The sequence below is a fragment of the Sciurus carolinensis genome, chromosome 2 (genome assembly GCF_902686445.1).
Source record: "Sciurus carolinensis chromosome 2, mSciCar1.2, whole genome shotgun sequence".
Lineage (NCBI taxonomy): Eukaryota > Metazoa > Chordata > Mammalia > Rodentia > Sciuridae > Sciurus > Sciurus carolinensis.
Window position 1 is genome coordinate 112,534,348 of NC_062214.1, and position 15,754 is coordinate 112,550,101.

Below are 15,754 nucleotides of genomic sequence, written 5' to 3' on the forward strand. Positions count from 1 at the left end.
GGGGAGAAGTCTGGACTGGAGATACAAATACAAGTTCAGCAGTGTGTGGATTGCATTTACATCAGAAAGCTAGCACTGCACTAGATTATAGCTGTGTTCTTTGGGCAAGTCACTTAACCTATGCGTATTTGCTCCACTAAGTAAGACGGGGGGGGGGGGGGGGGCGGGGTAGGAGGACACATTCTACCTACTTAAAATAATGACAAAGGCGCCATGAATGTGAGAATTGTTTGTAAATTGTAAAGCACTGTCCAGACTGGAGAGTGGAATGCAGCAGAAATTTGATGCAACTGGGGATGAGAAAAATCCGTTTCGGGATCCAGGGAAATTAGTCTTAATGAACTGAAGATTAGAGAAATTACAAATAAAAGAAGGTGCAAATAGCAATTATTATCCTTTCTGGACTATAGCCCAATTCTGTGCAAAACTAATATCTTGAAAAATTTACACAGCACCCCAAATTTCACGTTATGATCTCTTCCAGCTGCACAGGTCTTGTGAGGCGGGAAAAATTATCACCCTCATTTCATGGAGGAGGAAACTAGATCAGAAAGGGTAGCTAGCCTGCAAGAAACCAGTAACAGGGACCCAGAGTCCGATAAGCACCGGAAATCTCCTTCTGAATCCAACCTAAATTTGAACAAACGATTCCCTAATCACAAAGTCGGCTGCAAAGACAGAAGACAGCAGGGCGGACCCAGCCCTTCACCGGTGAGGGTTTGTAGCAGTCTTTCTCGCCGCTCCGACCCCTACGACCTATTTCCGGATGGTACGCCCCTTTTCTCCTATCGCGAGACTGGGAGCGTCGTGCTTTTGGTTGCCAGGGGAACAGTTTCCCCGAGGCAGGAGGGTTTTGAACAGGTCACATCTTCACCTCCAGAGGCAACGGTGGCGGGAAACACCCCTCCCTTTTAGGGAGAAGTGGGTGATGCTGAGGGTCAGCGGCGCGCTTTTGAGCGAGTCGGTGCTTTAACGACTGGCGGTTAGCTCTGCGTTCCCGCCAAGAAGGTGAGGGACGACACAGACCACTGGCGGAACTCGTTGGCCACTCTACGAGCAAACGAGCGGGGCGGGGCTGAGTCGTATCAGGCTGAGTGACCCAGACTGGTTGTTAGGAACAGCAGGCAGGACCAATGAGAAAGCGGGGAGGGCTGTGGGGTGGGCCCAGCCGGGGGAGGTGGGGACCCGCGGGCGTGAACGCCTAGGGCTGATGTTCCGCTGAGTGTTTTGTTGAATATTTCTGGGACCCGGCTGCAAAGTCCCGAGCGTTAGGACTCCCACGCCATGTAGCCAATAAAGAGCTGGAACGAATCAGTCGTTTAAACTAGATTGTAAATGGTAAAGGATGCGAATAGACATTTCATAGAAAAAATGAAAATTAAAAAAAAGGCCAGTAAACATTTGACTAGAGACTCAACTTTTCTCGTAATTGAAGGAATGTAAATCAAACTCACAAATATCTTTGGACACCTATCGGATTGGCAAAGATAGAAAGACTGACGAAAATCAGATTGGCACCAAGCCAATGTGGAGAAACTTATTCATCTTATCATACATACTTTGTTGGTGGTAGTGTAATTTGACACAATTTTTTTTTTAAAGGAGCACAATTTGGCAGACTACCAAAATTGAAACACAGGTGGTCTTTGGTGCAGCAATTGTAATTTATCTTGTGAATGAGCATAACTAAAGATTGATAAAAGGACAGTAACTTAAAATTGAGGTATCATTTACCTTCGGTAGAATTCACCTTTTTAATGTACATTTCTAGGAATTTTGACACATACAGATACAGAACAATTTCATCATCCCTTCCCAAATCTTCTAGATTTCTCCTAGTACTCTTTGTAGTTAACCCCTTCTCCATTCCCCTCTAACCTGTGAACAATTTTCTGTCCATAGATTTTGCCGATTCCAGAGGGTCTTACTGGTGTAAGCAAACATGTGTTGTCTTCTGAATCTGGCTTCTTTTACATGAGCCTAAAGCAGTGGATACTCATCTGTGTTCTATTAGTTACTTGTTCCCTTTTATTGCTGAGTAGTATTCCCTTGTGTAGATGTACCGCAGTTTGTTTATTCACCACTAGTTGACGGGTATTTGAACTGTCTTCAATTGTTTGACAATCTTTAATGAAGCTACTATGAATATTCACTTACAGGTTTTATGTGAATATAAATTGCCCTTTCTTGGGTAAATATGTAGGGAAGTGTATGTTTTTTAAGAAACTGACAAACAGTTTTGCAAAGTGACTCTGCCATTTTACATTGTCTCTAGCAATGTATGATTTCTGATTGGTCCCCAACTTTGTCAAAACTTGGCATTGTAAGTTTTTTTTTAAATTAATTTTACCACTCAAAGAGGTGTGTTATGGAATCTCATTTTGGTTTTAATTAGAAATTTTCAGAGAACTGATGATGTTGAACATCTTTCATGTGCTAATTTGCCATTTGTACTTCTTGCATGATATGTCTGTCCAAATCTTTTGTTTTCTTACTGTTTCTTGATGCTTCTTTATATGTTCTGGATCCAAGTTCTTTATTGGATGTGTTTTGCAAATATTTTCTCCCAGTCTTGGAGTTTTGTTTTCCTTTTCTTAACAATATCTTTTGAAGAACACAACTTTCAAATTTTGATGCATTCCAATTTATCATTATTTTCCCTTTGATTCTTGCTTTTGATGTTGTATCCAAGAAATCTTCACCTAACCACAGTCATGCATATTTTCTAGACATTCTATAGTTTTAGTTTTTTCTTTTGGTGTATGATCCATTTTTAAGTATGTTTTAAAATTGCTTTCAATAGTAGATATTCTAGATACAACATATTTTAGCTGATTAACAGCTACATCTATACAATGGAGTATTATGCTGTTGTTTGAAAGCCTGAAGTACATCTATAAAGGTAATGTAGAAAAATCTCTAGAATGCATTGCTAAGTGTAAAAAAGCAAGTTGCAATGAACCACATCATTTGTGTGTATGTTTGTGTTGGTGAGGAGGAGGTTGGTATAAAGGATATAAAGTTTGCATATGTCTGAAATTAAAAAAAAAACACATAAAAGTCTATTAACATTGGTCATTGGGGTAAGGGGAATTTTGTCTTTGAAAACATTTACATTCTTCTGCATTATTTGTCTTTCATAGGCTAGCATTTTTTATATAATAAGCAAAAATAAAAAGCAAAAATAATTGACTATGGATAATTTTTAGACATAAAAGTAAGGAAAATAAATTAACTTCACTTTTTATAGGCTTGCTATTCATAATTATTAAGTAAATGAGGACTCATGTTCTTTCATTCATCCAAAAATATCAAATTACAGGTACCATATGGTTTTAAATTGGTTTTAAATCATCCATGGAAGTTGCATTTCTCACAACCCTGTATGAAAAAAGTTTAATCTTGTTTGCAATGAATGTTATAAGAAGTTGGCAGGTATTAGTAGTGATTTGAACTTAGAATCTGGTCATCTATCTAATTGAATATCATGAAACAAATAATATTCAATTTTTGAAATATTTTAATGTCATAAGAAAATACTTATCATGTAATGTTAAGTGAGATATGTGAGTCAATTTTGTTGAAAAAGACAGGAAATATAGAAAAGTATTGTACCAACAGTGATTAGTTCAGGGTCATGGGATGTTGGGTGCTTTTTATTTATTTTTGAATATTTTTTAGTAAATTCTGGAAATGTTCCTACAATAAATAAATTCTTTAATTATGAACTCAGGACATACTTAATAGAAAAGCAGAAAATACAAATGAGTACAGGTAAAAAAAGACATAAGAATATCCACCGAGCCAGAACCCATCACTGATTTCTTTGAAGTGTGATCATCTTACATCTCTTTCTGTATATTCTTGTAGAGAAGTCAGATTTTTTTTAAAGCAAAGGCGATTGACATTTTATCTCTTTCTCCCTTCCTCCCTCCTTTCCTTTGTTTTCTGTTAGAATGTTTCTTTTTTATTATTGCTTGGTAAGAGCTCTTTAAATTTCTTTATCTTTTTTATATCATCTGTGTTGCCTGGATTTTCCCTAGTTTCTCAAGTACCTTTCAATTTCATTTAGAATTCTTTTTATTTTTGAGACTCTAGAGCATAAAATATTATGTAATCAAATTCATTCGTCTCTTTCTTTTTGAATTATGCTTTTGTTTTATGCTTGGTAGGTAATTCCATAGTTATGCAGATTATTTTTGTGTTTCTTTCCAATCCCTTGAAGATTTCATATTATTTATTTGTTTTAAAACCAAAACTTTTGTTAAAGTAATATAGTAAAACATATCAAACTGTTCTACAATGTTTACAAGGGAAGGTAAAAAGAGCATTCCTCAGAGGCTTCATCTTGAACTCTAAAATATTACATTTATTTGATTATTGCTTGGCTTTATCAATTTTTCAATATTCTCTTTGATTTCCCTTAGGATAGGGTAGATTTTTTTTATACTAGCTCCTCCTTTTGTACACACCTCCTCACACATACTTTGTTAATTAGGACACACTATTTGATTAATCAATAACAATTTGCATATGATTTTATTACTTTTTTGTACAGTGCTTTACTTTTCATTTTCATTTTTAAAACATTTATTTATATACATATTTTTAGATGTTGATGGACCTTTATTTTATTCATTTATTATTTTTATGTCGTGCTGAGAATTGAACCAAGTGCCTCACACATTCTAGGCAAGTGCTGTACCACTAAACCACAACCCAAGGCCCCTCACTTAAATATATCTGTAAGATCTGATTTCCTTGCTCTTTGTCCATACTTTTTCCAGGTCCAATTTGAAAGATAATCTGCCAGTTATACCCCCATCTTTCCTGTGAACTGTATTTAATTTATTATTTTCAGGAGAAAACATAATAAAACAGACTTCTTTCTAAAGCAAATCAAAAGGTTTCTGGAGCCTGTTAGCTGCTCCATATCATTGATGGTTCTCTGTGCCTCTCCCCTTATTGACGTGTATTATATCAGCTCTGCACATGCTTCCATCTCATTGCTTCCTCTGTAAGCTGCAATAAGTCTTCCTTGACAGGCTGCTTAGGGCATTTTCAAGACATTTGGCCTTTTGGTGACTTATGCTTTTTGGTGTGATGTGATGGGCCAGGGTGATCCATCATCCCACAATAATAATGTCAGTGCCTTCCTGAGTGAGCCCAAACCCTTTTGCAGAGTGTGAATAATGTTGAGATCAATGCCTTTTTCGTTTGCTGAGATGGGAAGAGTTGATCTACTTGTCTCTTAAATATCAGCTTTGGCACATTGAATGGTTGGTGGCCAAGCCACATTATCCCTCTGTGTTCCTAAGAGGAGCTTTAGGTGGGTAATGTTTGTGCTTTTTCTCTTATGTCTAAAGCTTCTCTGGTTTCTGCTTCTATGGTTCACAAACAGAAAGGCAAGTCATTCTGTAGGGTAAGAAAGGACATTGTTACACTGCTTTGTTCTGTTAAGAGTGATGGTTTAATACATAATTATAAGCATTTAAGGCTAGGTATTGAAAAGAAAAAAACTGGAATTCTCCCTGTTTCTTCCATGCATGCATGTTACCCCAATCTCACTGAGTGAATCTAGAAGGATCATGTGCCTGCCGTGCCAATGTTCTTCCTTTAGCTTAAACCACCCTGCTTTAAAAGAAAACAGCACTGGAAATAGAACATCCCAGGTGGTGAGAGGTCTATGGATGTCATGTGAAAAATAGTTAAGGAGATTGGCAAAGTGCAGTCAGGTATGAAAGTTTGTCCTTTAGTAAAGGAAGTAGGTTTTGTTCTGTTGTGTCAGAGGGCAGAAATAGAATCATGGGTTTTAGAAGGGGAAGGCTGATCAACTGAGAGCAGTGCCTTAGAGATTGGTGCTCTTTGAAAATGTGGCATCAAGGAGAAGAGAAATTGGAGGTGAGAGGGAAGCCCAGGCTGAAGCTGACTTGGAATGGGAAAGTGTAGAATAAAAAAGGCAAAACCAGAAGATAGTAGGGAAGTCTTAGAACACCATTGAGATGTGTGGGGAACTGGGATTGTGGTTCAGTGGTAGAGCGCTTGCCTAGCATGCGTGAGGCACTAGGTTCAATCCTCAGTACCACATTAAATATAAGTAAATATAATAAAGGTATTGTGTCTATTTAAAAATAAAAAAGATTTAAAAGAAAGATGAGTGAGGCATGGTGGCATGGCTGTAATTCCTGCTACTCAGGATGCTGAGGCAGGAGGACCACAAGTTGGAGACCAACCTGGGCAATTAGAGAGACCCACCTGGGCAATTAGAGAGACCCTGTCTCAAAATAAAAAGTAAAAAGGACTGGAAAAGCAATTCATTGTAGAGCCCTTGCCTAAGCATTTGCAAGGCCAAGGATTCACTCCCCAGTAACACCATCCCTCAGAAAATAACATTAAGAAGTGGATCTTGTTGAGAGAAGTTTGTCCTGTGATTGTTCTGAGTTTTCCCTTAAGGAAGGTCAAGGTCATGATAAATGTTTTCTTGTGGCCACAGGAGCCAGAGAGGTGGCATTCACTTGTGCATTTTGTTATAGCTACTTTCAGTATCTAACATCTGGAACAGTTTTGTACTTACAATGGCAGATTTAAAAATTCATGTACACAGATGACTTTTGATGAAATTGGGAACCTGTAAGTGTGACTTTGATAGTAACATAATACTTAAAGACTGAATAATCAGATATAAACATTAACTAATGAAAACATTTGATTATCCAAGTTACTTGATTTTCATTTTTTTCTTTGTTTTAGAATGGATATTATAAAGGGAAACTTAGATGGAATTTCAAAACCAGCCTCAAATTCAAGAACACGTCCTGGGAGCAGAAGTTCAAATGCTTCTCTGGAGGTGCTCTCACCAGAACCAGGCTCCTTCAAGGTGATTTTCTGCTGAATTCCTTCTTTCAACATCAGCAACTATAGAAATGTTAACATTCTCCCTTAAATTTCCTTGTTAGAGGATATGTTCAGGAAGCATTCACAGATTTCTTAGATTTTACTTGAGATAGTTTAATATGAAAGTACTCTGACTCCTTTCTTCTTTCTTCCCTCCTTTATTTTGGAATGTGGTTTAGTTGTTCACATTGTACTTTGTTGAAGTTTGTTAACTTTTTAAAAAGTGTTGACTTTTTTCCCTTAATAAGGAAAATTTGTATTCCAATATCTAATATGTACCCATCAACATTTACTATGAAAATGATTCAGTATTAAAAAAAAATGGCTTGGGGCCATATAGTCTGTGTTTGGTAGGTATATTACCTGATCATAACTTTCTTTTCTTTCTTCTTTTTCCTGTAGGCTGTCTTTTTAATAAAAATATCTAAACTTTATTTTTAAAAAGAATCAGTTTTCTCATGTCTGATGTGGCATAATTTATTCCTTTTAAGGTTGTAGAGAAAAAAATTGAAATTTATGGTGAAAAAAAATCTTTGCAAGTTAATGAATCCATATTATTTTTTTGTTGTCATTGATTTATGGACTAGACTTTGTGTTACGGCATTCTTAAGAATTTTTGGTCTATCATGATTTAGTGTAAGAAATAGCACTCTTAAGTATTTCTAGAAGAAAAGGTTTGACTGCAAGAATCCAATTTCTCAAAGGCCAACTGAAGGCCAGCAGGAAAGGTAGTCCAGGGAGAAGGCTTCCCCTGGATTATTGGTTCCCAGGTCACACCATTATGGCTGCAATCCAGAGATCAGAAAACTTACTGCTACTGCTTCTAGCATTGCCATAAACTCCTCAGAACCACAAAACTGGTGTCTGGACATGGAGAGAAGACCACCTTTGATATATTTTACCCGCTTCCTGTCAGGAGTTTAGATGGTTTCTACTTCATTTTTGCTTTATACCTTGGTCGGGTACATCTAAGCAGATGATCCTAACATGCTTCCAGAACCCTTGCTTCAAGTTATTTTGTAAAATACAATTTCTACCTGAGCTCTCTGTTTTTGTTTTATCTAATCTTGTATTATTACTATATGATGTGTTAACTCTTGTAGCTTTGTAATAATTACTAACATCTGATAGAGTGGTTTGCCCTATCTTATTTTTTCAGGAATTTCTTAGTTATCTTTGACTTTTTGTTCTTCTAGATATATATTAGATCAGCTTTCTAAGTTCTGAAAAATCCTGTTGGGGTTTTGATTGAAATTATTTTGAATGTATATATTAATTTGGGGGACAATTTCTAGCTTTATGATTTTTAAAAATCCTTTTAACATTGTGTCTCATTTTATCTCTTATTAACTTCTATTTTTAATTAAAAATTTTACATACAGTAGAATTCACTTTTTGGTATATAATTTTGTGAGATTTGGCATATAACCATCATCACAATCAAGATATAGAACAGTTCTATAACTCCTCAAAAAATACCCTTATTCTACTCCTTTGTTAAATAATTACCTCTCAGCCTTAATTTCTGAAAATTATTCATCTATTCTGTTCCTGTAGTTTTTCTTCTAGAGGGTCATATAAATAGAGTTATATAGTCTTAGTTTTATCTCTTACCATACATACTGCTTTTGAGATGCATCCACTTAGTTGCATGTATCAAAGTTAATTTTTTTTCATTGCTGAGTGTACCACAGTTTGTTTATTCATTTCCTAGCTGAGGAACATTTGGATTAAATCCAGTTTTTAGTGATTATGAATAAATTTATTGTATATATTTGTATATAATATCATTTTGCAGGTAAATAAGTTTTTATTTCTCTTGAGTAAATACCTAGGAGTGAGATGGCTGGACTGGATGATAACTGTAACTTTTCTGTTCCTACCAACCCTGTATGCGAGTACCTGTTGCTCTGCATCCTTGTCAGAAGTTGGTATAATCAGTTTTCTTTAAAACTATTCTAACAGACATATAGTAGAATCTCATTGTAGTTTAACTTGAATTTTTCTAGTGATGAATAGAATTCATGTTTCATGCGCTTATTTGAAATTCATGCATCTCTTTTGGAAAGTGTCCATTCACATTTTTTGCTGAATTGTTCAAACTGTATTTTCTTTTTGTTGACTTTTGAGAGCTCTTTATATGTTCTAAATAGAGTCTGTTGTCAGATATCTGACAATATTTTATTTCAGTCAATGATTTGACTTTTCATTCTTTCAACTGTGTCTTTTGGAGCACAAACATTTTAAAATTTAAGAACACTTTACCAAGTTTTTTCTTTTGCGATTGTGATTTTGGTGTTGTATCTCAAAACTCTGTCTAATTCAAAAGGGTTTTCTCTTGTTTTTTTTTTTTTTTTTCTGAAAGTTTTATAGTTTGTTTGCATTTAAGCCTATGATCCATTTTTAATTAATTTTAATGTCGTGAAGTATAGGTCATTTACTTTTTTATATAGAATATTTAATTGTTAGATATTGATATAGCAGTTTCAAATCATTTTTAACCTTCTGTTCTTTATGTTTTAAGTTGGATTTTGTTTATCTTATTCAATTGGTGAACGTCTCTTCTTTTAAACTAGTGGGTAAAATGTACATTTTTTCATCTTAACTAATATATAAAATAAATGTTTAAATAATATATTTGAATTCATTTCTAGAATCTTGTTTTTTTCTTGCATTTTATTAGATTGATTATTTTTCTCTGCTTAAATTTACTGATTTGAAAATTATATTTATTCCTATTCTTTCTTTAAAATTTTAACATGTGTACTGAACTAACAAATCTAAAGTGTACCAATATCCCTTTCTTCCTAAAAAATGCAGAGACCTTAGATGTTAACCTTGTCACTCTTTCCAGTTTACATGTAATTGTTATTCTCTATGGATATTATTTTCATCATTAATATTTGGATGCATTAGTTTCAGTTTGCTTATATGTTTCCTGTTTTTTTTTACCCTTGCTTTCTGAAAATAATTCCTCTCTCTCTAATCTTTTTCATCTTGTAATATCTGTCTTTCTTTTTACTGATCAGTCTGTCTACCTATGTATCCTTTAGTAATCTTTCTTTGAGAACCCGTGTGTGGCAAACACTAAATCTGCTTTTGTAAATGTCTTCATTTTCCAGATTAACCATTTTTTTCCACAAAGTACTTTGAAGCTATCATGCATTTGGCTTGTGATTCTGTTGTGGTCAGAGAAGCCTTTTGTAAACCTAATATATTCACTCTGCTATGGGGTTGTCCGGCTTAATTTTATTTGGTTGCTTTAAAGTTTTTCTCTTTGTGGTTGGTGTCCATTGTTACTCACCTAGGTATGGGTATATATGGTTTTTCCTTCCAGAGACTAGAACTTTTTTTAAGGATTTGGAAAATTCCAAGCCATGTTTCAAATGTTAAATTACTTTGAAGTTTTAAATATTCACATTTCAAACTTTCCCTATATATTTTGTCATTCTAGAAGTCATATTAAATGTCCATTGAGCCTTACCCTTCTATCCTTTTTGGTCTCTTTTCTTTTTAATATTTTCTAATCATTTATCTTTCTGTGCTTCATTCTGATTAATTTTTAATATATACTTTTTGGTTTTTAAATTATTTCTTAACTACATCAAGTCTGTTTTTCAATCTACCCATTAAATTTAAAAATTTAATAAAGTGCTTTTATTTCTGGAAGTTCTTTATAGTTTTTTTTTTTTTTTAAGTCTACCTGTTCTTGACAGTGTCTGGCTTTTTCTCATGACCTTTGATTCTTCCTTTTGCCTTAATACTCATTTATGAATTGGGTATTTACTAGTTTCATTCTCTACTGGATCTGTTTTCTCCTGTGTTTAAGTGGGGTACTAGCACCTACAGCATAGGGTCATTGTGAGTAGTGAATGGCACAGTGTATGTAAAGTACTTAGCACTGGACATGGTTGATAGCAATTCCTCAATAAATGTTGGCAGTGATTATTGTACACTGACAACTCAGTCCTGCTAGGTTTATGTCTCATGTCAGGCAAAGATGCTTACCCAGTGAACTGCTGTCCTAGCACTTTAATTCTCAGTACCACCCATTTTCTGTCCTGGAGATATGCATTGCAGTAGTGGAGCACTGAGCATGTGGGTACAGAGAGAACACAAATCCTCCCACAGTTGAGGCCAGAAGGGATAAGGGAGACCATCTTTCATTGGGAAAGGAAAGGTATTTCCTTGAGAAGTGGCTGACCCTGTCTCCCTGAGACCTCAACTTTCTTGGGCTCTGTTCACTGCTGTTGCTTCAAAGCACTATGATCTCTTTTCTCCTGACCCCTCATGGATGTCTTTTCTTGTTTTCTCTCAGGAAAACAACTGTGCCAAACTGGTGTTTGCAGAATGAACTTTGCTAAAATGTAAAGGGAAACCAAGATGAAGTGGAAAAAATATGAATGGTATAAAAATAAATAACCAAAGCACAGTATTCTGCTGATAAGATTCTCATTAGAAGCACATCTCTATTCAGATTAGCCACTTTTCATTCATTTGATAGTGGAAACTTACTGTGGTATTGGAGAGCACAGGCTCCAGAACTTTGCCCACTTTCATGTGAGCTCAAAGGGTAGGACTCATCATGCATCATCTCCAGAACCTGACTGATATAGTTCACTTCAGGACTGATTTTGACTCTTCTCCATTATTCTCCAGATTGCTGAAGAGTGGTACATATTTGGTATAAATGTTATTAAATTTGTGTAGTTAATTTACATTTAATTAAAATTTGTTATATTTTTAGATAATTTAATGCCAGTGCATATATTTAAATGTGTCTCTACGTATTCTTCCTTTAGTGTTAAAATATTTGGAAATGTCATATTTTAGGAACATAAATTATCTTATTTCAATGTCCTTTAGTCCAGTCAGAGGAAATACATTATTTTTGGAAACTGTTTTTTTAAAAAATTATTTTTAGGTTGATACTGTAAGCAAATTGAATTCTGGTAAGGAGGACCACTCAGAAAGCAGTAATACAGAGGAAGGAAGATATAATAATGATGATAAAGTGGCAAACTACTCTGAGAAAATAAAACTGGCCAAACAGGGACCAGTTGAAGGTCTAGACTTGGTTCAACATCAGATGATCCCTGAACGTTCAGGTAGGATAATCACAATGATTGGCTAATGATAACCATGATGTTTTATTTAAAATATTAGGATTATATATGTGTTCATCAACTAAGTAGAAACTATAAACTGAAAGATAAGGAGACATACTTTTTGTAAGAGAATTATCAACAGTTTTTACTTACAAGAATATATATTTAAAATATATTTAAATGTATTTAAAACTATAATATTTAAAAATAAAATAAAATATATTTAATAAAATTGTTATGCTCAGTTTATGTTAAACATGTAGTGGTTATATTTGGATCTTACACAGAATGATTTATGGATCATTTTGATTACTAAAATTGCACAATAAAATATATTCTATAATTTGTAAATGTCTACTCAAAATTCATAACATTTTGGTAAAAATGGTACATTTTGATTTTAAATGTACCATTTTTTCCATGGTATTGAATTAATTCTGGACAGACTGAATTAGAAGAGTAGTTCTGAAATATGATCTGCAGAGCCCTGGGCAGACCTTTTGGGACTCTGCAAAATAAACACAATTTTCATAATTGTACTGAGAGTTTGCCGTTTTATTCATTGTATGGATGTTTGCATTGATAGTAGAAAAGTAATGGTGGGAAAACTTCTGGTGCCTTAGCATAATTTAAACAGTAGCACCAAACTGTACTAGAATCATTGTGTTCTTTACAACCAGCACTGGCAAGAAAAATAAATAGCTAGTGTCACTCAAGGATACCCTTGATGAAGCAGTAGAAAATATTAATATTATTATATCTTGACTCAGGATACATCATCTTAATATCCTGTGTGGCAAAATGAGAAGTAGACATAAAAGAATTCTGTGTATTCCAAAGTGGGAAGGTTGTGTTGAAGAAGTTGTGTGATAACTTGAGCTGAGCTAAGTTTGCCCACTTTTTAATGGAACACCATTTTTACTTGAAAGAACAACTAACAGGCAAACTGCTATCATCCAGACTTGGGCATTTGGCAAACTTGTTTTTTCTTTTAAAGATGAAGCAAGTCTTGTACTTCAAGGAAAACTACTACAGTATTTGCTACTAGTGATAAAATTTAGTCATTCAAGTGAAAATTAGAATTTTGGAAAACTTGTGAATGTCATTCAATAACTTATCAATACTTAGACTTTAATGATAAAATAGGTGGTAATATTAACAAATGTGATTTTTGAATGTTGTATAATGAAATATGTTCATATTTTGAATGTGAACAAGATTCTGTTAGTCACTGTTTTCCAAATGACCAATGCAGGTTAAAGATTCATTCAACATGAAAGACAGAGCCATGGATTTTAAGCGAAACAAACTCAGAAAGCTCATTGATATGGTTAAAAGTTTCACACACAATTAACTTTTAAGAACTATCCCTGACAAGTTTTGGTACAGTACCAAAGAAAAATAAGATAGTTATCTGAAAGATTACTAAATTTCTCCTCTTTTCCCAACTACATATCTTTGTGAGGCCAGATTTTCATCATGTACTTCAATCAAAATATAAAATTACAATAGATTGTAGAAGCAGATGCGAGAATCCAGCTGTTTTCTATTAATCCAGATATTAAAAGTTGAAAATAATGCTAGTCTTCTAATATTTTGGGAGACTATAATTATAATTATATCATGATGTATAATTATGATATAACATGATAGTTATACAACATGTAATTAATAATACTATGTTTATTATTTAAAATGAATTAATAAATCAAAATGAATTAATAAATACTTTACAATAATTTTTGGTTCTGCTTTCTAAGATGGTAATTATGAAAAGATACAACCTGCATACAGGAACACTACTTTGGGCTCTCAGTAATATTGAGGTGGTAAAGAGGACTGTGAGAAAAAAGTCTGAGTACTGCTGATTTAGAATATGTTTGGGATGAGATGAGCTCTTAAAGTTAGGGCAGGTGACTCAGGATTACAGTTGTCAGGAAATAAGATACTGTAGTTGAGATTAGCTATTGGATCAGTCTACATGATATTTTAAAAAATATATTTTTAGTACTGTGTGAATTATTTTAAAATGCCTGATGTATAGACTACTTAGGTGGAGCCTGAGAATGCTAGGATTGGTAGTTGGGGATTAGAACTAGGGGGTATTGCATTTGAAGAACAAAAGCAATAAGATTTGAGGATCCTCTTTATTGATAAGCTTAATATTCTTTTTAAATAAGCTTCCTTCCTCTAGAAATATCTTCCTCTTTTTTCCTTAAAGAGGAAGTAGTATATGGTATAGCGACACGTCACTGGTCTCTTTGGATTTTCAAAAGTTGCTGAATTTGGCCTTATTTAGCATAATATGACATTTAAAGTGAGTTGACCTGGGATGACTGAGACTTAATATTTGAACATTTATGCTCATTGCCATAATGAGCAATCTCATTTCATCAGATTTCACGGAGGGTGTATTTCTTGGTAGCTAAGAGTTGGAGTCAGACAGATGTGGGTGGAACTGACTGTCATTTACTAGTTATATTACCTTGGACATGTATATAACTCGGATACAGATTAACCTCAGTACCAATTTTTAAAAGGAAGGCAGTGACTATGTCTGTTCACAGGGTAAAGGTGAGGGTTAAATGAGTAATGCATGTAAACAAAGCACTTAGCAATGTGCTACAGGTCACTCTATAAGCTGCCATCATTATCAGTAATTCTAAGTTAAAACTTGAATGATGGAAGTTCAAGAGTAATTTTTCTTTTTTTGGTACCAGGGATGGAACACAGGGATGCTTAACTGGGGGAGCAATAACCTCAGTCCTTTTTATTTTTTATTTTGAGATAGTATCTTGCTAAGTTGCTTAGGGCCTCGCTAAATTGCTGAGGCTGGCCTTGAACTTGTGATCTTTCTGCCTTGGCCTCCTGAACTGCTGGGATTACAAGTGTGTGCCACTATCCTTGGCAGTCAAGGGCATTTTTAAATGCTTTAAGAAATTAGAATAATGGGAGGATTGTGGAGAAAATTGTCTGCCTACATTGGGTATTTATTGGAGTTTGTTTCTTCTGTACATTTTAACTTTGTGTTGCTTATGATATACTATTTTTTATTCTAGCTCTTTGTGTATGTGTCTTCTCTTTCTGGAGAAAGAGTTTGGAGTCTGCAGCAGTTTTAGGATAGGGATAGCAGTTTTAGGATATGTCTTATTCCTCATTTACTGTTGGTTAATCATGGATAGGGAAGGTACAGAAGAAGGAAGGAGAAAAATTGGGGATTTAAAACAATAAGAGAACCACTTATGACTTCAGTGCCATAAATTATTAGCTCTTTGAAAAGGTTCAGGCATCTCAAGTGTAAATAGAGACAAATGACTATTTCACAGGGTTGTTAGATAATTATATAGAAAAAAATACACATGAAGGCACCTTGCAAATCAAGTTAGTTTCATGACACCAATACAGTAGTTACTACCATCATTTATAAATATTTGTTGAATCAAAGAACAAAGATTAAAAACAACAAAATTTTATGGATTTATTAAACTTCAAACTTTCCCACTTTCAACATAATATAGATGAAACCAAATTAAAACAAATAGACTCTCAACTTCAAGATGCTATTCACAAGATGAACAGACTTGATAAAATATTGGCAAAGAAACAATACAGAGAAAAAGAAATTAAGAAGCAAGGTCTAGAAATGAGAATAAAGCTATGGGAAGAACTTAAGGTAAGAATCATATAACTTTATGTGAATTTGTAAGAAACAATTTCCTCTAAGATGAGTAAGAAAAGCATGGAGTGTGGTG

General features: G+C 34.3%; 1 protein-coding gene across 4 annotated transcripts in view; it reads left to right on the forward strand.

Moving 5' to 3' along the window:
- Positions 1-857: 857 nt before the first annotated feature.
- Fsip1 (fibrous sheath interacting protein 1) overlaps positions 858-15,754 on the forward strand; it is a 203,852-nt gene continuing 188,955 nt past the window's right edge. For 3 of the 4 annotated variants that reach the window (XM_047539946.1, XM_047539950.1, XM_047539947.1), the window contains exons 1-4: positions 858-1,008; positions 6,751-6,877; positions 11,819-12,002; positions 15,521-15,675. In XM_047539946.1, the coding sequence (XP_047395902.1) occupies positions 6,752-6,877; positions 11,819-12,002; positions 15,521-15,675 (465 nt within the window). In that variant the 5' untranslated portion in view covers positions 858-1,008; position 6,751. Of the gene's footprint in view, positions 1,009-6,748; positions 6,878-11,212; positions 11,301-11,818; positions 12,003-15,520; positions 15,676-15,754 lie in introns of those variants that run through there. The other variant, XM_047539949.1, reaches the window with a different exon arrangement.